The sequence below is a fragment of the Puma concolor genome, chromosome E2, assembly GCF_028749965.1.
Source record: "Puma concolor isolate L17-30 chromosome E2, mPumCon1.1.hap2, whole genome shotgun sequence".
NCBI classification, from domain to species: Eukaryota; Metazoa; Chordata; class Mammalia; order Carnivora; family Felidae; genus Puma; species Puma concolor.
The window spans coordinates 55,825,136-55,847,910 of NC_141681.1; the positions used below are offsets into that span (position 1 = coordinate 55,825,136).

Here is a 22,775-nt window from a genome sequence, read left to right on the forward strand (position 1 = left end):
GGCTGGTCAAAGTCCACTCAGCCAAGGGCCAAACGCTGCCCAGTAATCATTCCACTGGCTACACATCTCTAGGCTTCAACCTGTGTAGACATGTGATGTCAGATTCTCCACCCACACCCGGATCCAGCAGGCAACCCCGTGGTTCCAGAGAAAGGCAAGTGAGCAAAGAAGAAGTGTAAGGCTTATTTCAAGTCTTCATTGCCAGGATTTAGTTTCACTTCCACCTCTCTCAGTGACCATTTCCATGAGTCACCAAGTTCCCAGTTTGTCCCTTCCTCTGCATGCCCAGATCAGATCTCACTTGACTTCTCTCCCCAACCCCCAGACCATTGAAACAGCCAGTTCCCCAGCCTCTGGGTTCCCCATCAGCACATCTGTCCCTAACTTGCTAACTTCCTTGCCCCTCTCCCTCCAGATGGTGTCCACTCCAATGAGGGCTGCTCAAGAATTTCCACAATCCCACAGTCACCTGCCTCACCCTTTTCCCTCAGCCACCACCCCTCACACATATTGGCCACATCCTTGCCACTTCCTGAACATCCCCAGCCCCTTGTGCTCTCCATGCTTTATTCACATGGTTCCACCTCACTGTGATATTGTCCCCTTTCTCCATCTTCACAGTGCGCACTTACCCTTTGAGATCTGGCTCAAATACCACTTCCTCAGACAAGCTGCATTTCCTACCTGGGCCCCACCCCCAACCCTGCATTCTCCCATGGGTTGGGTTAGGGCATTGCTAACCAACCTCAGCACTATTGATATGTGGGCATTAGGAGATGAATCATTCTTCATTGTGTGGGAGGGCAGGGGGCTGTCCTGTGCATTGTAGGATGTTAAGCAGCAGCCCTAGTCTCTACCCACATGATGCCAGGGGCTTCCCACACCTATTTTTGACAACCAAAAATGTCTCCAGACATTTCAAAATGTCCATGGCGAGGGTACACAAATGTGCTTAGTTGAGAACCACTGGGTTAGGGTTGAGCTCCTATGCACTCACACATGCAGAATGACCGACAACTTTCCCCAGTTCTTCTTTTCAAGGTGACCGCAGACACTGCTTGACTCCTGGCCAGTTACAAAGCAATTAAGTACATTTCCGCAGCTTTACATCACATTCACAAGGGGAACCTTGGGAAATCTTTGCTTTTCTCTCCATTTCTTTGTTCTCTACACTTTTGCTGCATGCCCATTATATGATGGGAACACTTCTTCCAAGAGGAAGAAGATACATACAGTTCCTGCCTCAGAAAAGCTCAAGTTCAGCGTTTGGGGAAGAGACAGAAATATGCAACCTATTAAAACACAGTGTGGGGGCTCCTGGGTGGCTCAGGTTTTCAGTGTCCAACTTTGACTTAGGTCATGATCTTGTGAGTTTGAGCACCATCAGGATCTGCAATCACAGAGTGGAGCCTGCTTGGGACTCTGTCTGTCCGTGTGTGTGTGTGTGTGTGTGTGTGTGTGCCTCTCTCCCACTTATAGGCACACACACTCTCTCTCAAAATGAATAAATAAACTTAAAAAAAAACCACAGTGTGATGAGGCTCGTATAAAGATGGACGTGGGATATTAAACAGATAAGCAGAGCCCATGGTCTGAGGACCCAAGGGCAAAAGCTCTGACCTCTGCCTCAGGGGTGGGAAAAGGATTAGAAAAAGCTTTCCAAGTGCGGGTGGGTGGCTCAGTCAGTTAAATGTCCAACTCTCAATTTTGGCTCAGGTCATAATCTCACAGTTCATGGGTTCAAGCCCTGTATCGGGCTCTGCGCTGATGGTGCAGAGCCTACTTGGGATTCTCTCTCTGTCTCTCTCTCTCTCTCCCCCCCTCCCCCACTCATGCTGTCTTTCTCTCTCTCCCAAAATAAATAAACTTTATTTAAGAAAAGAAGAAAAAGAAAAAAAGAGAAAGCTTTTCAGAGGAAACCACTTTTAAGCCACACCTTGAGGGGCAAGCAGGAGTTGGCCAAGCAGAGAAGAGGAAAAGCAGCCCGGGGAGTGATAACATGAGGCACAAGGAAGTGGGAGATGACCTGGTAGCTTTTGGGCAAGAGCAGACAGTCTGCACTAGCTGTAACCTGGGGTGAAAGAGACAAGATTAATTTCCTCCCCAAAACTCTGGCTGGAGTCTGCTCTCCAAGGGCCCTGTCTCCAGGCTGAGGAGGCTGGACTTCATCCTTCAGTCTGCCACATTAAAAAAAAAAAAAATGAACCTGGATTTAGACAAAGCAAGACTTTGTTCAAAAGGGACTCCTCTTGCTACAAAACTAGTCTGAATGAATCTGAAAAGATGGAAATTATGCAAAGCATCTTTTCTGATCCCTGTGGAGCAAAACTAGAAATTGATGATAAGAAGGAAAACTGGAAAACTCACAAATATGTGGAAATCAAAACAACATGCTCCTAAGCAACCATTTGATCAATGAAGAAATCACAAGGAAAACCAGAAAATACTGCAGACAAATTCTGCAGAAAACACTGCCAAAATTCGTGGGATGCAGTGAAAGCAGTGCTTAGAGAGAAATATAAAGCTGTAAATGCTTATGTTAAAAAGGAAGAAGGATTTCAAATAAACTGCCTAACTTCACATATTAAGGAAGACAAAGAAAAATGGACTAAGCCCCAAGCTAGCAGAAGGAACGAAATAATAAAAATTATAATGGAGATGATGAAATAGAATAACAATATAAAGAAAATCAACAAGACCAAAAGTTGGTTCTTTGAAGAGATCAACAAAATTGGCCAACTTTTAGTAGATCAACTAAGAAATATTTTAAAAAGATTATAAGAGAGTACTATGATCAATTGTACGCCAACAAATTGGGTAACCTAGGTAAATGAACACGTTCCTAGAAACACACAATCTAGCAGGACTCAATCAGAAACAAAAAATCTGATAGACCTATTGTTGCATCCACACGACTCCTGAAACAGAATGCTACGGGCACCAGTGACAGTCACAACAAAGTTTATTACAATGAGAGGCAAGGCTGACTGATCGGGACCAACACTCTTGATAAGAGTGTGGCCCTGAACAGCCGGGGTACAGAGTTTTTAAAGCCGATCACATCGTTTTATCATTATCTGGGACAGAACAGATAAATAGTTCCCAGATGAGTTAGAAACAGTTGCCAGATGAGTCAGAAACAGTTATCGAATGAGGTGATTATTTTAGATTTTCTGCCGCTAAGTTGCAACCAGTGGATCTCTTTGACCTTGTCTCTGATGCTCTTTTTTGAGGTTTTGTTTCCTTCATTGGTAAAGCCTGATTCACAAGAGTATGAAGTATGATTTACAAGAGTAAAAGCAAAGTTGTTATCTTTTGACCTTCAGTATCAGAACAAAGTTGTTATCTTTCAAGCTAAGCGTTAGCCCTACAGTACAATTTAACCCTTACACTATAACCAGTAAGATTGAATCAGGAATCAAAAACCTTCCAACAAAGAAAATCTCAGGACTACATGGTTTCATGGGTGAGTTCTAGCAAACATTTAAAGAAGAATTAGGGGCACCTGGCTTGCTCAGTTGGTAGAGCGTGTGGCTCTTGATCTCAGGGTTGCAAGCTCAAGCCCTACATTGGCTGTAGAGATTACTTAAAAATAAAATCTTTAGAAAAACATAATAAATAAAGAATTAATACCACCCCTTCTCAAACTCTTCCAAAAAATCAAAGAGGAGGGAACACTTCCTAACTCATTCTATGAGACGAACTTTATCTTGATACCAAAGCCAGACAAAGACACTACAAGAAAATGAAACTACAGACCAATATCCTTTAGACATGGCACCAAAACTCAGGCAACAAAGTAGATAAATTGGACTTCATGAGAACTGAAAATTTTCGTGCATCTAATGACACTTTTGACATTGTGAAAAAGCAATCCACAGAATGGAAAAAAACATTTGCAAGTCAGATATCTGATAAAGGATTAACAGATAATAAAAGAAGGTCCTGCAACTCAACAACAAATACGATAACTCTATTTATTTACTTGTATTTATTTTTAATTTTACATTTATGTATTTTTGAAAGACAGAGTGAGACAGAGCATGAGTGGAGGAGGGGCAGAGAGAGGAGACACATAATCTGAAGCAGGCCCCAGGCTCTGAGCAAGCGTTCAGCACAGAGCTGGATGGGGGCTCCAACCCACGCACGGTGAGATCATGACCTGAGCCAAAGTCGGACACTTAACGGACTGAGCCACCCAGGCGCCCCAGTTTTTTTAAAAAATTTTTTAATGTTTTTATTTATTTTTGAGAGACAGAGACAGCACGAAAGCAGGTGAGGGGCAGAGAGACAGGGAGAGAGAGAATCCCAAGCAGGCTCCCCTTGCCAACACAGAGCCACAGACAGGGCTCTAACCCACCCACTAACCGTGAGATCATGACCAGTAGAAATCAAGAGTAGGAGGCTCAACCGGCTGAGCCACCCAGGCAGTCCTGGAAAAAAAAAAAAGATTTTTTTTTTTTAGGTAATATCTACCCCCAGCGTGGGGCTCCAACTCACACCCTCTAGATCAAGAGTGGATGCTCCACCTGTCTGAGCCAATCAGGCGACCCGTGAAAATGTTTAATGGCTAAGAAAGTGTTTCATGAGTGCAACAAGGAGCTTGAGCCAGCAGAATCAGGCAGGGTAGAAGAGTTTTCACTAGCATCATGAAGAAAGGCCTCTCTAAAAGGAAAACGGGCACCCACATTCCCACCACAACCGGTTCAAGTCCTCAAGACTATTTCTGGGCGTTGCCAAGCTTCAGCGGCCTCCTTGATTGGGTGCGGCGGAAAGGCACGTGCAACCGCTGATTGGCTGCGGGATACGCCCATGCAGCCGGTGACTGGCTGCAGGGTAGACACGCCCCATGCAAGGCTGGAAGGCGGGATCAGGGGACTCCTGTTGCCCTCCAGCCTTCCCCGCGCCACCGACGGAAGCCGGCTGGCGTCGGGCGCCCTCTCCTGGCCTCTTCTTCCTGGCTACCGTTGAATGCGCGGCCTGGCGCGTTGGAACCGCCAACTGGGCTTCCATAACGCAGGGCTTCTCTGGCAGTCAGACGGCCCTGGGCTTGGCAGTCACTGGGGGGGTCGGTTGGGTGCCAGGACGGCTCTCCAACCTGAGAGGCCCCCTGGAGCCTGTCGGTGGGACAGAGACTACTTCTGGGTTGCTCGTCTGGGGAGGCTCAGTTCACCAGGAGCCTGTGTGCATTCAGCCCGCCACCAAGTCGGTTACCGGGTCGGCCTCAAGGGCAGCCAGGGGGGGTCACCAGTCTAATAAGCCCACCAAGCGGTCTGTTGATTAAGGATCAGATTAGCGTCCTTATGAGTCAAAAAGGTAGTCCCCTTGCAAACCAATTAATCAGTGAATCTGATAATCCACCCACTTGGTAGACTGCCCTGCTCATCTGTTAATTATGCTCCCTCTGAATCCGTCTCTTAATAAATTAATCCCCCTGTGAGGCGTTCAGTCATTAGTCCCACGGTTATCCCGAGTGTAAGCGGGTTAATCAGTTTCACTGTTTGTCCTTGGTGTCCCTAGAAAATCAGCTTTCCAGTCAGCATAAGTAGGCCAGTCGTCCAAAAGCGGAGTGCTTCCCGCAGCGAGTCGGAAAAGCCGTTTGTAGCATTTAGACTCCGCCAAGGTCATACACGGTCGGAAGCGTGCTGAGGAGGAAAAATATCCTGGAGCCCTTGCAACGAGAGCCAAAGGTAAAATGCAGAGGAGAAAAGATGGGCAAAGGGAAGTATAGGGGGGAGGAAAAAAGAGGGTGCATGAAGAGCCATCCCTGTATCTCTAAAGCCTTGCAGGAGAAAAGCAAGAAGAAATCAGAATTTTAGAGCTAGATGGATCACTACACCTCAAATCAGAAAATGCACTCATGTTACAGATGAGGAAATCAAAGGAAAACTAGAGAGGAGAAAATATTTGACCAAGGTTATTCAGTGATTTACTAGCAAAGCCTGGGCCTGGACCCAGACAGGGCTCATTCCAACATCCAAATGTGGTTTGTTTGTTTGTTTTTTAATGTTTATTTATTTTTGAGAGACAGAGACAGAGTGTGTGGGGGGGGGGTAGGGGCAGAGAGGGAGGGAGACACAGATTCAGAAGCAGGTTCCAGGCCGAGCTGTCAGCACAGAGCCCGTCACATGCTCGAGCTCACGAATCACGAGATCATGACCTGAGCCGAAGTCAGACACTTAACTGACTGAGCCACTCAGGCGCCCCCAAATGTGGTTTTAAATCGGAGAAGGGGGGAATATATTGGCAATGGAAAAAGGGGAGCCGATATGGATTTCCTCCCTCTGGGTATCCGCTCAAATGTCACTTCCTCAAAGAGGCTTTCTCTGACCACTCTACCTAAGCTGTTTCTCCATTGCCACCCCCATCCCATAACCCGCTATCCTATTATCCTGCGTTATTTTTCTTCATGGTACTTCCTAGCTATCAAATTATCTTGATTGCCAACTCATTCATTGTCTGCCTTCCCTCCCTGCTAGAATGAAGACAGGGATTCTTATTCTTATTTAATTCCCTTTCCCTAAAACAGTGCCTGGAGTAAACAAGGTGCTCACAATATTGGTTGCTAGAGAGAATGAGTGAGAGTGCCACCACTAAGGAATGTGCTTCTTGAGACTCATTAGAGGAAGCAGACTGTACTTTTTTTTTTAGTTTATTTATTTGTTTTTAAAAAAAATTTTTTTTTAACGTTTTATTTATTTTTGAGACAGAGAGAGACAGAGCATGAATGGGGGAGGGGCAGAGAGAGAGGGAGACACAGAATCGGAAACAGGCTCCAGGCTCTGAGCCATCAGCCCAGAGCCCGACGCGGGGTCGAACTCACGGACCGTGAGATCGTGACCTGGCTGAAGTCGGACGCTTAACCAACTGAGCCACCCAGGCGCCCCTATTTATTTGTTTTTAGAGAGAGAGAGAAAGAGAGAGAGAGGGAGAAGGGGAGGGGCAGAGAGAGAATCCCAAACAGGCTCCAAGCTGTCAGCGCAGAGCCTGACGCAGGGCTCAATCTCACAAACTGTGAGATTGTGGGATCGTGACCTGAGCTGAAACCAAGAGTCAGGTGCTTAACTGACTGAGCCACCCAGGCGCCCTCAGACTGTGCTTTGAAGTAGAGAGCAGGGCCTCTGTAGAGTGTCAGGAGGTGAGGTCAGAGAGGTAAAGGGAGAGGGGCTACCTACCTCGTGCAGAACTTTGGCTTATACTTGGAGTGAGATGAGAGGCACTGGAGAATTTTGAGCAGAGAAGGGGCAGGATGTTACTGAAGTGTTGATAGGTTCCCTCTGGCCACAGCACGGGGAATAAAATGGACAGGGACTAAGGTAGAGCAGCAAGGCCAGTGAGTCGGTTCCTGCAGCCATCTGGGTGAGTGAGCCTGGTGTCTTGGGCCAGGGTGACAGCAGTGGAGGTGACTGGGAAGTGTATTTTGAAATCAGTGCCCACAGGATTTTCCGACATGGCTGCAGGCCACGAGAGAAAAGAGGGTGGTCACAAAGGACTCTGAGCTTTCAACTCTTGATTTCTTCCTAGGTGCTAGTTCATTTGATTTAGAGACATGTTTCCTAAGTTTTAGGTGATTGGTTTTTATTTTTATTTTTCTGAGATGAGAGCAAGGATGTTTAAACTTTTAATATTACTTTCTACCCTTGCTCTGTTGCCTGTTGGCCAAAGAATGTAGGTAGTTTATAAACATTTTTCTGCTCCTTGGGAGGTTGGTGTGGAGCAAGAGGAACTTGAGTTATATTTTATTTTATTTTTTTAAAATGTTTTATTGGGGCGCCTGGGTGGCGCAGTCGGTTAAGCATCCGACTTCAACCAGGTCACGATCTCACGGTCCGTGAGTTCGAGCCCCGCGTCAGGCTCTGGGCTGATGGCTCAGAGCCTGGAGCCTGTTTCCGATTCTGTGTCTCCCTCTCTCTCTCTCTGCCCCTCCCCCGTTCATGCTCTGTCTCTCTCTGTCCCAAAAATAAATAAACGTTGAAAAAAAAACTTTAAAAAAAATGTTTTATTTATTTTTGAGACAGAGAGAGCCAGAGCATGAGCAGAGGAGGGGCAGAGAGAGAGGGAGACACAGAATGTGAAGCAGAACCCAGGCTCTGAGCTGTCAGCACACAGCCCAACGTGGGGCCCAAACTCGCAAACCTTGAGATCATGACCTGAGCCGAAGTCGGACACTTAACCGACTGAGCCACCCAGGCGCCCCGGAACTTGACTTTTAGATCCATCTCTAACTTATTTAAGGAAATCACTTACTACCTTGCACTTCAGTTTCCTCCTCCATAAGGAGGCCTTTGTAAGACTTAATTCCTCAGGGTTACTGGAAATAAACGAAGACTACCCAAGTGAGAACAAACAAGTTGCTTATTCAGAGCTGTAACAGGAGAGTCAGCCACCATCACTTGCATGTGGCAACAACTCAAAGGGAGGCAGCATAGTGGGAAAAAGAGTTTCAGATAGGGTCTGACAGGAGAGTGTTATCATGGGGAAGCTGGAGGTTAGCTAATTTGAAGTGGGGGCAATTTAGGGGCACTTGGGTGGCTCAGTCAGTTGAGCGTCTGACTCTTGGTTTCGGCTCTGGTCACGATCCCAGAGTTATGGAATCAAGCCCCACGTCAGGCTCCACACCTGCTTAAGATTAAGATTCTCTCCCTCTCTCTCTCTTCCTCTGCCCCTCTTGCTCTCAAAAGAAACAGAAAGAAAGAAAGAAAGAAAGAAAGAAAGAAAGAAAGAAAGAAGAAAGAGTGGGGGTATCTTATGTGGTTGAATTGGGGAGCAGAGTCCACTTTCTTTGGTTGGTTCTGAGCTGGAAGCAGGGGCAAAAAACAGGGAAGTTTTTGACCAAGTTCTGACTGTACTGGGCCGATTGCCACAGAGGTTGTGGTTTGGCTTCTTGTATTTGTTGCTGCAAAGTGAGGGTCAGAGTCATGTCATACAGTTGAGGCTTGAGGGCCATATATGGTATGGACATTGTATAGTCAGTCTCTCAGGTTCTTGGGAGTAGTAAATGAGATGATGTACAGGTGGAATTGACAGGTATTAGTACATAAATAAATATTTATCTCAGTCAAAGATTTTCAACATTTCATTATGGTCTAATTATGCAATCCTGTCTTTGTTTTCATTTACTAATTCATCTTTATGAAAAGAATTTGTTCCCCAATGTAATACATGAATGCAAACTTACGTGTCAAACAATGCCAACGTGTATAGAATAAAAACTGAAAATCCTACTTCATCTTTCCTCTTATCACTGCTCTACCCATAGGTAAGTACTGGTACCAGCTTATTATGTATCTTTCCAGATCTTTGTTTCATTTATGTTTGTGCATTTATGAATGTGTTATATATGAACATATAACTATTATGTGTGAACATATATATTTTCATGTAATGCACATATATAAAGCTTTTACATAAATGACAAATGATCAGATTTTCATTTAAATATTGTGAAATATTTCAGACATATTGAAAGGTGTGAAAATGGTATAAAAGGAATGTGTGTTATACCTCTTATATATCCTTTCCCCAGAAACATTTCCCACTCAAACCTAGAAATTACTGCTACCCTGGATTTGGCATTTATCATTCTTTGTGATAAGGTATTTAACCCAGCTTGAAGAAAGATCTGGCCTTCACCCTTGGCTTCTGGGAAATAATATCTAAGCCCCTAGGATGCCATGCCTGACAGGAGTGTCTTTGTTTGCCTGGGGGCCTTGCATCACACTGAATAGTCTGCAAATGTGATTCAAGGCAGGGGCCGGCCACACCAGATCATGTAACAATGTGATTTAAGGTCTTTGGATCATGTGGTACCAGCTCAACTTCAGAAGGACCTACAGACAGAGACCCAAACCCATGTGATGGGACTGACTGGGAGCAGTCAGTCGGGCCCATGTGATGAAGGCCCAATAAAAACTGTGGACACAAGGCTTGGGTGAACTTCTGAGGTCGTCATATTCCATGCATATTGTCGCACATCATTACCAGGAAATATGAGTTATACTGTCCATGACTCCACAGGGAGAGGACAGCTGGGAACTCTGGTTGGAACTTTCCTGGACTCTGCCCTATGTGCTTCTTCCCTGGCTAGATTTTAATACGAATCCTTCAGTTGTAATAAATAATAACCATGAGTATAACAGCTTTCAGGAATTCTGTGAATATTTCTAGTGAATTATCGAACCTATGAGTAGTCATGGGGACCCTAACACTTGCAATTGGTGTTAGAAGTGAGGGTGGTTTTAGAGACCTCTGAAATCTGCAGTTGGTGTCAGAAGTGAGGCCATCTTTTTGGAACTGTTCCCTAACTTTGCAGTTGGCCTCAGAAATGAGATTTGCGAGAACCTGACTCAGTGAAACATATGGTTTGGGAAGAACAAAGATGTGAAATCAGGGGATGAGGAACCTTTCATTCCTACATGTCCCCAAAGTCACTCATGGGCATGAAAATGCAACTGTTCTGCAATTAGTTACAGGAAGTTAAAGTTACCAGTGTTTCTTCTTTTTTTTTTTTTTTAATTATGGATCCAACTCTGAAGGAATTGACTCACTAGGTGCATAAGGAAATTCAAAATCTCAAGAAACCAGCCAAATATAACAATCCCTTGGTTGCTTTTATCTGTAAGAGCTATAATGAAAGAAAAGAGCTGGAGTGGATCCTAACGCTGGTCCAAGCTTGGGTTCTGTTCAGTCTGAGCTATGGCTGCTGGCCTCAGGGCTGCTACTAAAGGGAAAAGTCATGTTGGAACAATAGGTCGCAAAGAAAATTAGAGTGAGTGATTCACAAGAGAACGGAGAAAGATGAAGGGAGTGTCAAAGGGACTCATCCCTACAGAGAGAAAAATCTTTTTTTTTTTTTTTTTAATTTTTTTTTTTCAACGTTTATTTATTTTTGGGACAGAGAGAGACAGAGCATGAACGGGGGAGGGGCAGAGAGAGAGGGAGACACAGAATCGGAAACAGGCTCCAGGCTCCGAGCCATCAGCCCAGAGCCTGACGCGGGGCTCGAACTCCCAGACCGCGAGATCGTGACCTGGCTGAAGTCGGACGCTCAACCGACTGCGCCACCCAGGCGCCCCAAGAGAAAAATCTTTAAATAGTTATGAATCAGGGCACCTGGGTGGCTCAGTCAGTTAAGTGTCCAACTTCGGCTCAGGTCAATATTTCGCAGTTTGTGGGTTTGAGCCCCACATCAGGCTCTGTGCTGACAGCCCAGAGCCTGGAACCTGCTTCAGATTCTGTCTCTCTCTCTCTGTCTCTCTCTCTCTCAATCTCTGCCCCTCCGCCACTAGCACTCTGTCTCTGTCTCTTTCTCTCTCAAAAATAAACATTAAAAAAATAAAATAAATGAATAAAATAGAAATTGATGGGATCAAAACAAAGGTCTGAGTGCAGTGCTTTTGGAGTTTGGGTAGACCAGGGGGAGCCTCAGATACCTCCCCCCCAACTTTGAAGGATCCTAATAAAATCTGTTCTAGTTACCCTAGTTTCGAGGAATTTCAAAAGTCCAAAGGCAAATATGACAATGGGACCTGAACTTCAAATGGCTTGAGGTGATGGTCCCATGACCTAATCAAGGTAATGATTGGTCAGGGGTTCTTGGGTGGCCCCTCCCCAACTCGTGCTTGCTCTCTCAAAATAAATAAGTATTCTTTTAAAAACAAGATGATAATTGGGGCACCTGGGTGGTTTAATCGGTCAAACGTCTGATTTCAGGTCACAATATCACAGTTCACAAGCTTGAGCCCCACATCAGGCTCTGTGCTGACAGCTTGGAGCTTGGAGCCTGCTTTGGATTCTGTGTCTCCCTCTCTCTCTGCCCCTCCCCTGCTTGTGCTCTCTCTCTCTCAAAAATAAATAAAAACACTTTTTTTAATTTTTAAAAAAGTAAATAAAAGGGCCTCAGTTCTTTGGCTCCATGCCTAGCTGGAGACTCAAAGCCACATGCACATTAGTGGTAAAATGGTCAGGAGAAGAGATGTTTCTGGGACTCCTTAAGCTGGAGGCTAGTGGGAGTTATAGTTAGATTGGGAAGATATGGGAATAGAGGGATTGAAGGAGTTAAAGTGAGGGTTTGTTTAGATGAAAAATAGAATACTTGAACAGATTTTATGTAAAGCCATTGTGTCTCCTCCTTTATCTGAATGTAAGTACATACCGTGTCTGACTAGGAAACACCTCCCTTACCTAGTATTATGAAATAGGAGGCATGTAAATCCTCCCTTCAGCCAGTATATGCTAAATGGGAACCAATAAAATTGCCCAGGCCCACACAGGTTGTTAATTTGAAGAATATAGGATATCTGGTGAGGAAAAAAAAAAAAAAACATGTCAGAAACCCAGCGTTTGATTGATTTGGATTTTGGATGGCACACATTCTACATTTGGGAATATGGCCAGCTCCTAACCATAAAACCACTAGAGTGAAGTCTTGGGAGTCTATGCAGACTGCAGTTTATGGCAAAAGCCAGCCAGCACCACCCAGTGGCAACCACTGGGATTTTTTTTTTTTTTTAATCAGGAAATTTCCATTTGAGACAGACATCTAGCTGGCTATTGAGCTTTGATTGAAAATGCCCACAGGACGGAGGGAAGTACAATAATCCTGAAACCTGAAATATCCATGATATCTTTGGTAATTTGGGTAAACACGATAATAAGGAAGACCGTGCCCAGAAGAGTTCTGTAATAAAATGGAAATGGTTTATAGGGGAACCTGGTACCATGGGAATGTGAGGAGGTAGTCATCACATTAGGGAGCAGATGGCCTCTTTCTCCTCCTTTTAGCACCCGAGGAGCTGCCAGATCCTATTGCCACTTGGGCGGTGACAGTGAATAGCTCTCAGTTGACCAACAAAGAGCTGCTTGGTTTATGGAAGGCTGTTCCAACATGAAGGGGTTCCTTTGAGTGGGAAATACTAGCAATGGAATGCTAGTAAATATTTACTAGCCGGATCTCCAAAGGGAAAAAGAAGCCCTGAATTGTAGTATCACCAACCTCTGCTGTGTAGACACTCTCACTGGAGATAGTCTCAAGCTACCAACTCATCATATAGAGTTAGGAAGAGATACAATAGCACACCGTTATGTGGTATTTCCATCATACAGGTACAATAGATGCAAATAATCTCAAGGACACAGATAACAGTAAAATGCACTAGAAAAATTAGGGAGTAATCAGTTTCGAGTGATTACCATCTCTGCTTTTAATATAATTTGTTTATAAGTTTATATAATTTAATTTTTAATAATGGCCGTGTTTGACAACCAGCTTGTAACATTTTTGAAAATTTAATAATCAGCTTTTTTTTTTTTAATTTTTTTTTCAACGTTTATTTATTTTTGGGACAGAGAGAGACAGAGCATGAACGGGGGAGGGGCAGAGAGAGAGGGAGACACAGAATCGGAAACAGGCTCCAGGCTCTGAGCCATCAGCCCAGAGCCCGACGCGGGGCTCGAGCTCACGGACCGCGAGATCGTGACCTGGCTGAAGTCGGACGCTTAACCGACTGCGCCACCCAGGCGCCCCAATAATCAGCTTTTTAAAGCTGGTTTATGCAGGCTCCAGCCCAATGATGGATATTGTTTAGAAACCAAGATATAGGTGCTAGGTATGTTTATCACTAGGGATATGTCGTTGCTTCTAGGCTCTTTCAATGAACAGAATATGGAAATAGCATTTGTTCTTTAAAGCCGAGGGTTTGTATTGATAACTCTCTTTGTCTCCCTCAAGACAGTAGAGTCAGAGCACTGTGTTCAAAGGTTACTTGAAATAGACATTCTTCCAGAATGGTTCTGTTATCATTGTTTTCATTGGTTTACTAGATCTCGTTTGTGTTCAATTTTAGGGTTTTGCTTTCTTTTTCCCTTCTAGGTTCCTTTCTGAACAGTAAAATATCAATATGGTTGGAAAGGTTTTTTTCCTTCCCTTGACCAAAACTGTGTCACCTGGCTACCAGGACATTCATGTAAGGGAACCTGGGAACATTAATATTTGTTATTTTAAGGCTCTGTAGTAGAGGGAACAGGGATAATGGTGCTGGGATGCCTGTTGGGTCAGAAGCCAGAAGTGTCTGCCACAAGGCATTATAGACTAGGGACACGTCCCCTCATCCTGCCTTTTCCAGGAATTTGTGCAGAAATGGAGGACTCGTGGCCAAAGAGGGAAAGGACTTGTCTGTGGTCCTCCAGTGAATCAGTGACATAGCTTATATAATCAGTACTCAAATCCAGGGCCCCTGCTCTTAAGTCAATGCTTTATTTAAAAAAAAAGGGGGGGGGATAGTTTCACAAAAGATAAAACTGACAGTTGAACATGTTGTCAGTGACTACCAAACAAGGTCACTTTCTTCCTTTCTTTTTTAATGTTTACCTATTTATTTTGAGTGGAGAGGAGCAGATAGAGAGGGAGAGAGAGAATCCCAAGTAGCCTCTGCACTGTCAGCACAGAGCCTGACACAGGGCTCGCTCTCACAAACTGTGAGATCATGACCTGAGCCAAGATCAAAAGTCAGACCCTTGGGGTGCCTGGGGGGCTCAGTTTAAGTGTCCATCTCTTGATTTCAGCTCAGGTCACAATCTCACAGTTTGTGAGAGCGAGCCCCACATTGGGCTCCAAGCTGCCCACATGCAGCCTCCTTGGGATTCTCTCTCTCTCTCTCTCTCTCTCTGCCCCTCCCTCTCTCTCTCTTTCAAAATAAATAAACTTAAAAAACAGAAAAAGAGTCAGATGCTTAACAGACTGAGCCACCCAGGCACCCTAAGCAAGGTCATTTTCTAAGCTCTTCTGAGGTCACAAAGGTCTGTTTGATGTAGGGCCTTCCCTTAAAGGGCTCAGTCTCAGGTAGATTCTTTACTAAGATATTGTGTTAGTTTCCCAACTAGAATGACCTAACCAAATAAAAATTTGTCTTCCTCATCCAAAGTGATGAACAGAGATAGGCTGTGCAGAGCTGGTGTAGCAGTAACACAAGGCCATCAGGGATTGGGCTCCTCAAACTATTCTGCTAGAATATCCTTCATGAGTGGCGTTCATCCTCGTGGTTACCTCATGGCTGCCAAATGGCTGCTCTACCTCCAGGATCACATCCATATTCTAGGGAGGAAAGAGAAGAAAGCGACAAGGAGGAAAGAAATGACAATATCAGGAAAGGAAGACTTTCCCGGGAACCCTCAGCCCACTTCCAATAAAACAATGTCACGTGCCCCAAGTTACCTGCAAAGGAGGACAAAGTAGTGCTTTAACTTGCAACAACGCACCGCTAAACAAAGTTGGGTTTGTTAGTAATGAAGAGCAGGATAAGGAGTTGTTGTTTGGCTGCATAAAAACAAATAACTCTACTAGGAGGGAAAAACTGACTCTTTCCTCAAGAAACAACAAAGGAAATAACTGGGTCCTTCTGGAAAGGGGAGAGATTTCTGCACTTTTGACCGGGCAGGGAGATCAGGAGAGGCTGCATGCAGGAAGTGGCACTCAACTCAGCTTTGAAACTGGAGTAGGATTTGAAGGTGGGTGGAGCAGAGTTGCCAGAGGAAAAGCTGTGAAAGGGGGAAGGATGTGTAAGGTGAACACTGGAGAAGGCAGCACTTTCCCTTTGGTGTGGAAAATGTTGGGAAAGGCGCAGGGGGGAACAGCAAAGGTGAGGCAAAATTGTGGAGAATCTCATTTGCAAAGCAAGGAAGTTTGGAACTTCTCCTATCAGAGGTAGGAATTCTTGTCCATTCCCATTTTCCCAAAGGATCTGTTAAGGTTGTCCCATCCTTGGGGCGCCTAGTGGCTCAGTCAGTTGAGTATCTGACTTCAGCTCAGGTTGTGATCTCACGGTTCGTGAGTTAGAGCCCTGCATCCGGCTCTCTGCTGTTGGTGCAGAGCCTGTCTTTCTGGACCATCACTCCTCCCTGGCCACCTGGCCTGAGTCGCTCCTGCTCTAGGCAATTCCTCTCATGGTTCCTGTGGGTTATGCCAAACACCCGGACTGGTCCTGTGCTTCTGAGGCACACAGCTCTTCCATGAAACCCCATTTGCTTTGAGAGAGAACCCAAGGGACATGGTAACTGAGTTTCTCCCAAGTGGGCTGGGTCTGGGAGGGAAAGACCAGGGGAGAAAGAAGGAGATGCAGCATTGGGCACCCCCCCACCGGAGGTCATCGGGGTGCTTCCTGTCCCTAGATGCTCTTGAACGTCTCACCCCATGTAATTCCTGCTTCTGAGGATGAACAGACCTCCAGGATGACCAGAAACAGAAGCCCCTGGCTTGCTAAGAATACTTTCTGCTCTCCCACCCACATCCTTTCAGTTACCTGCCGTCTCGTCCCTTCTGAACCACATGGCTCTGACGCGAGAGCCAGCTGAGGCAAAGACCCCGGGCCCCTCCTCTTCCTGAGGACCACTGCTGCTGCAGATGGGTGAGTGGGGTGAGGGGCAGTGCTGGAGGTGTCTGAGGTGCCAGGACCAGGGGGGGCTAGGCTGCAGAGGTCTGAGAAGAGGACATAAGGGTTAGGGTACCAAATAACCAACATGGATTAGACATCTGTGTGTCGGGTCCCGGCAGGGCTGGGGATGTCTGGGCCAAAGAGCAGACTGGGTCGGGGAGCGGAGTTAGGGGTGAGGGTGGGCGCTCAGCCAAGGAGGTTGAAGGTACAAGCACAAAATGCTGGAAAACCCAGGGGTAGTCAGTTTTCCCGTGTCTGTCAGTCACTGTCCACAGGCACGCTTTCCCAGATGGTAAAAATACATAATCCAGAGGACAGCAATCAAGGAGAGTCCCTGAAACTTCCTCATCCCCCTGCCTCCATGTGACCCAGATGAAAAGTCCAAGATCAAGGGGTACTCTTTAAGAGAAAATTACCCCTTTCTTCCAGTAATCTCAAACGACTCCCGGTGACAACGTATGCTTTGTCAGTAACGCTAAGAACTGATTCCTTGTTGAAAGACCCTGAAGAGGGTGACTGTTCCTTATTTATCAACCGATGAAAGTCACCAAGTGGATAACATATCCCACCCATTCTGTGTAGAGTGAAGCAGGCTCAAATGTTCTTACTCAGAAAACACCATAGCAATCTCTGCTTAGGATGAGTGCTCAAAGGCCACTTGGGACTGGGAAGAAGAAAATCTAGAAAGGTGCTCTATTTATTGAATGGGGAACATTTTACCATGTACTCAGCTAGGAACACTGCCAACCATAGGGCATTCATTGTTTTTTGTTTTTTTTTTTAAGTTTATTTACTTACTGGGGGGAGAGAGAGAAAGAGGGAGTGAGAGAATCCCAAGCAGGCTCCACACCATCAGCACAGAGCTCAGTGTAGAGCTCAAACTCAGGAACCGTGAGATCATGACCTGAGCCAAAATCAAGAGTCAGATGCTTAACCGACTGATTCACCCAGGTGCTCCAGGGCATTTATTCTTACATCGGTAATAGCATGATACAGTTCAGCAAATACCCCCATTTTCCAAACTGAGAAAGCATAAAGAAAGGGAAGTGACTTGCCCAACAGCATCTGGACAGTAAGAGAGAGAGAGGAAGAAATTGATCACAGATGGAACTGGGAAGGAGCAGAGCCTGAGGGATGGGAGGAAGAGCCTGGGGGTGGAGGTGGGGGTCAGGTAACGGCTCAGAGGCAATGCAGATCCTCAGAAAGTTCCCTTGCCATTAGTCAGGTCCAGCATTCACTTTGAAGCCAGGTGAGGAGAAAGGATGAAGGGGAACTTGTCTGTGAAGCCCAGCTCCTCTGGGCTTCCAGAAAGTCTTTTGGAAGCTCCTTTGGGAGTCACAAATAAGGAGAAGGCTGGGTCTTGGAGGAAGTGGAGAAAGGAAGTCAGGATGCTTGCTGATTGCTGATCCTTCCTCCCCACAGCACCTGCCAGGCTGCTCTATTCTTCTTGTTCCTTGGAGAAGACTCTTCTGTGCAGCTGTTCCTTCTATGGCATCCCCACACCCTCCGTGCAGTGGTGGATGGGAGGGGCTCCCGTGGGTGCGAACAGCGTGGATAGCAGTGTCCACGTGACTTCCACCATAATTGCCCCCTGGGCCAACAGCACCATCAGCCTGACAGAGCAGCCAAAAATGAGCACAAGCCTTCTCTGTGAGGGGAAGAACCAAAATGGAACCCATGCTTTGAGCATCCTACTGATGCCAAGTGAGGGTAGAGGGGGCCCGGTATCTGGGTGAGGGAGTGAGCTGAGGAGGGAGCAGAGCTCGGACTCCAACTCCAAGCTTTCAGGACAGAAGACTTTCTCACATGCTCTCTCCTTCCAGGAAAGAGTTCTTTTCTTCCCCAGACTTTCATGAAAGGGCTGATCCAGGGTGTTGTCTATGGAGCCATTGCAGCCTCACTGCTGTTTTTCTGCCTCATCCCACTCATGTGAGTACCAGGGCTAAAACCGTACCCAGCAGGCCCTGGCCTGGGTGCTGGCGGGGAAAGGGAAAGACAGAACCCCTGCGTCCAAGGAGCTCAGGGTCTGGTAAGGGAAGGAGGCACCAAACATGGTCACCACAGTCCAGGGCCCTCAGGACTATGCTCAGCCACAAACAAGGCCCAAGGGACAGAGGCTTTCAGTGAATTTCATAAAGGAGAAAGCAAAGGAGGAAGTGGCAGCCACGGAGAAGCCAGTGGAGCTCCCCGGGGTGCTGTCTAAAGCGGCCCTGAGGGGCTGAGTGCTCATTTGCTGGGTGGAAAGTAGCATATGCAGACCCCAGAGACACATTTGAGGAATTGCCGGTGTCTGTGTGCAATGTCAGATGCATTGACAGTGATGGGAAATGGCTGAACATGAAGTTGAGAAAGCTTCTTGGTGTTAGTTCCTAAAGACTCTCGAAACTTGGCTAAATGTATTGGCTAGAAGCCCAGAGTGAGAAGGGCAGAGCTGCCAGAGGTCAGGCCAGAGACTTCAGCGGGGGGAGAGAGGGTGGGGGGGGGGAGGGGGGCTCTGGCCAGTCCAAGTGTCTTGGACTTGATCCTCAGTTGGGAGCCGAGGAACAGTGTTAAGCAGGGAAGAAAAGCTCCTAGTGCAAGGTGTCTGTACACAGACCAGAGGGCAAAAGCCAGAGGCATGAGGCCAGGCAGGAAGACTACATAATAAAGAGCCCAGTTTGAGCTGGGTTTAAGTGATGAAGGGCAGTCAGAGAGATGATGGGACACTTGGGATCGACTGGCTATCAGGAGTGAGAAAGAAGAGCCACAAGGTGGCAGGGCAAACCGGGGAGCTATTTTTAAAGTATAATCAGCTGCACCTAAAGACCAATAACAATCCTTTACAGTTTGCAAAGCCCTTTCATGGCTGACCTCATCTGAGCCTCACAGCCCAATAAGCAAGGTTTCCCAATTGTACAGAGGATGGAACCAATTCCCAGAGAGGCTGTGTGGCTTGCCCCAGATAACACAGCAAGCCAGTGGTGTCGTTGAAGCTCTAAACCAGAACTTCTGGTGGAGACCAGAGCCCAGTGGGGGGCAGAGAGCCGGAACTGATGGGGGGGGGGTCATTTCCTTAGGGTGAAACATATCAGAATGAAGCTGGCAAAGAAAATTGCAGCGGTCAAAGCAGAAAAGAGCCCAAAAGTCAGAGCATGCCAAGAACCCAAGCTGTCTCTGAAGCCTAAGGAGCCAGAAAAATCCACAATCACTCCATCTTCAGAGAGTGAGATATTGGTGGGTACCCACTGCGTCTGGAGTCTAGACTATCAGCATAATGGCAGTAAGACTCACGAGGAGAAGCACATACAGTGTTTAAAGGAATTACCATCATCAGTCCTATGGGGCACCTAGAATGCCAGAATGTGCTTGCAGATCATCTTATAGATGGTGAAGCCAAGGCCCAGAGAGGCGAAGAAGGATGAAAATTAAGACAAATAACTTAAAGGGCATTAGAATCAGCAATGTACACACACACACACACACACACACACACACACACCCCTTCACACTGAGTCCCCATTGAGAACGGGGTTGAAAGAATCCCTAACAGTGTTTGTGGCATCAGAGTGGAAGCCAAAGGCTTTGGTCTCTGAGTGTTTGGCAGATTGTAGAAAACACGGTCTGTAGATACCACAGGCCCAAGTTAGCCTGAAGTGCTTGGAGACCAGAAGAAAGACAAGGTCTTCATTTACCTTGCACCCCATATCCTCAGCAGGGCTTGGAAGAGACAGGCCTCAGTGTTATGTACCATTTACAATCCTCGAGGACTGGAAATGCCCTGCTGCCCTCCTTAAACCCTGCATTGGAGCTGGTGTCCCTTTGCGGATAAACCAAGAAGCTGTTAAATTCCACCAAGATATCCTGCAGTATCTCCCAACCTCCATGCTGGGCAATGCCGGGGTCTCAGAAATGGGTCAGACCCAGGCCCCTGTCCTCAGAGAGCAAGCAGGCTGGTGGGAAGGTAGCCTTGCAGCAACAGGGCTGGGACAGGAGTTATAGTTGAGGAGGGAGGGATTGACCCTCCCTGGGGAAGTCAGGCAGAACTCCCCAGAAGAGTCTGGGGAACATTGGGTGGCTCGCAGTGCTAGGAATGCACAGGGAGGGGCACTGAGAGAAGACAGGTTGCAGGCTCCAGTCATGGGGTTCTGAGAAAAGGTGAAGCCAATGTCTGCTCCACATTGCTGTAATTCTGTGCTCATAGGGAGAGACAGGATTCTGTCCATTTAAGAACTAGATACCTCACCTCTCGACTTATTCCAATATTCTTCTTTCTTTGCCCTGCTCTGTAGCACCGCTTACCTTAAACTTCCAGAAAAAGCAAGATAAAGTGGAGCTCATGAAGCCTATGAAAACTACGTGCCTACCTGGAGTCCCCAATATCTGCGGGATTACCAAAGTCCACGGAATCCTTAGGCACCCCAGAAACCCTGGAGTCTATAACAAACCCGGATCCCTGGAGCCTCCTCAGCTCACAAAGCCCTCTCAAGCCCCACCTGTCCCTCACACTGACTGGTTCTCCATTGAGTAGGGTTACTCTGGGACCTGGTCTTAGAATCTTTGCAAGCAAACTCTATGATCTGTTGTTCAGGTTAACCAGAAGTATGCTCTGGCCTAGGATGGTATCAACGAAAGGAAAAATAAATGTGAGACTATGGTCCAGAAGTAGCTTTGGAGCCCCTACTGTATGCCCAGAACCTGGAATATACATACAAGAGCACCAGGCTTTGGAGCCATCATATATGGATTGAATCCCAACTTTAATGCTTAGTGGCTATGTGTCTTTGGATGAAACCTTTTCACCACTGCACCCTTTGAACTTCGGTATCCTGACCTGAGGCATATGTAGGTAGATAGTGAGTGAAAAGTGGTATCCAGAGGTCCAGGTGGAGAAAAGACACAGAGACCATCCCTGAATGCCAAGACAAGGCATTGGAGCCTTAATCTTGACTCCCTTAGAATGTAAGTTCCACAAGAACAGGTATCTTGTCTGTCTTGGTTTCTACTTGAACCACCAGCACCTAGAATGGTTCCTAAAATATAAGACTCTCAAAGATGTTTGTCGAATAACTGAATGGATGAATGAATGAATGAATGAATGATAAGCTGTTGCAAGGTTTGAAGCAAAGAATGATACATAGTGAAATCGTGCTAGGAGTAGTTATGGAACTCAGAAGATAGAAGACCGGAGGCAAAGAGCCTAGTTAAGAGGTTAGTGCAGTATTTCTTGGCTGAAAGACAGGCATACAAGAAATGAGAACAGGGATCTGGCAAGAGGATGGACAATGGCTGTGTATTGTTCCCCTCTGAGTGGATGGCATCCTCCCTTCTGGAGCCAGATGCTGGTAATTTTCAGAGGTTGCAAAAAGGGGTCATCTCTTCCCTGAAGCATTATTTGTGCATAAATCCAATGGTTCTCCATCCAGCACCAATGTGATGGTCATCCCGTACTCAAGAGCAGATGTTTATATAGGCCCCCATGCACAGTCACTCCTTTGGCATACAGTTCACACATTCCACAAAAATATAAGCATCCACCTTGTGCCGGGTAGTGGAGTGAACCAGACAGACACTGGCCCTGCCTCCGTGGAGCTCGTGGTCCACACAGGTACACAAACAACAATGAAATAAACACAAAACTGCAGCTTACAATGTTGACAAGTGCTAGGAAGAAAAAGGATATAATACTATGAGAAAGTATGAGGGACAAGGGGAAGAACCCAGTTTGGATTAGAGAATCAGAGAAGGCCTCTCTGAGAAAGTGACATTTGGGCTGAGAGACCAAAAGGATTATCAGGGGCTACTCGGAGGGACAGCAGATTCTAGGCTCTGTGATGGGAGAAGTTTAGTGAGTCTAAGAGCCCAGGTCTATGCCCCGGAGCTCAGGTGGAAGGGTGAGCTCCGGACGTGCCAGATCTTTCAGGGCCTCAAAGGCTCTGGTGAGAAGTTTTAAGTTCTATCCTCACTCACAGAGGGTTATTTCCTCATGTGCTCTGTAACTTCGGAACGTGTGGTCCTAAGCAGCGGAGAATGCCATCTAGACGAGAAATGGGAGAGAGGATGGGAACTGGGTTGGGAACAGGTCAGGGATGGGTTTGGACAAGAGAATGAAGAGCTGGGTCTTCCTCACGTGTCTCGCTTTGTTCGTGATAGGGATCTTGCTTGCGGGAAGGGAAATGGGGCACAAGATGCCTTCTCATCGTCCCTGAGGGTCGAGCACATGGCATTTTGTTCCTTGGTCGATGGCTTTCAATTCACCGCCCATCACCTGCTTGCCCACAGTACTGGCTTGAGGAAGGAGTGTCTCTTAAAGGCTGATTAGGCCTGCAGTTCACAGGGCTGGTAGGGTTTTAGAACCTTCTGCTCAAGATA

The 22,775-nt window shown here is 46.4% G+C and overlaps 1 protein-coding gene across 4 annotated transcripts; it reads left to right on the forward strand.

Annotated features, from left to right (window-relative positions):
* The first annotated feature begins 4,707 nt into the window (after positions 1 to 4,707).
* Positions 4,708 to 21,459, forward strand: LOC147573774 (SIGLEC family-like protein 1). Of its 4 annotated transcripts, XM_086690581.1 has the most exons (8): positions 4,711 to 5,217; positions 5,521 to 5,690; positions 5,782 to 5,916; positions 16,292 to 16,400; positions 17,850 to 18,131; positions 18,251 to 18,356; positions 19,484 to 19,640; positions 20,696 to 21,459. In XM_086690581.1, exons 4-8 carry the CDS (start codon positions 16,397 to 16,399, stop codon positions 20,708 to 20,710), a joined length of 564 nt encoding a protein of 187 aa, XP_086546707.1. In that variant the 5' UTR covers positions 4,711 to 5,217; positions 5,521 to 5,690; positions 5,782 to 5,916; positions 16,292 to 16,396; the 3' UTR covers positions 20,711 to 21,459. The 4 variants fall into 4 exon arrangements, with proteins under 4 accessions (XP_086546709.1, XP_086546707.1, XP_086546706.1 ...); XM_086690580.1 differs by lacking the exon at positions 5,782 to 5,916; XM_086690583.1 differs by lacking the exons at positions 5,782 to 5,916; positions 19,484 to 19,640 and having other exon boundaries at positions 4,708 to 5,217.
* Positions 21,460 to 22,775: the final 1,316 nt, after the last annotated feature.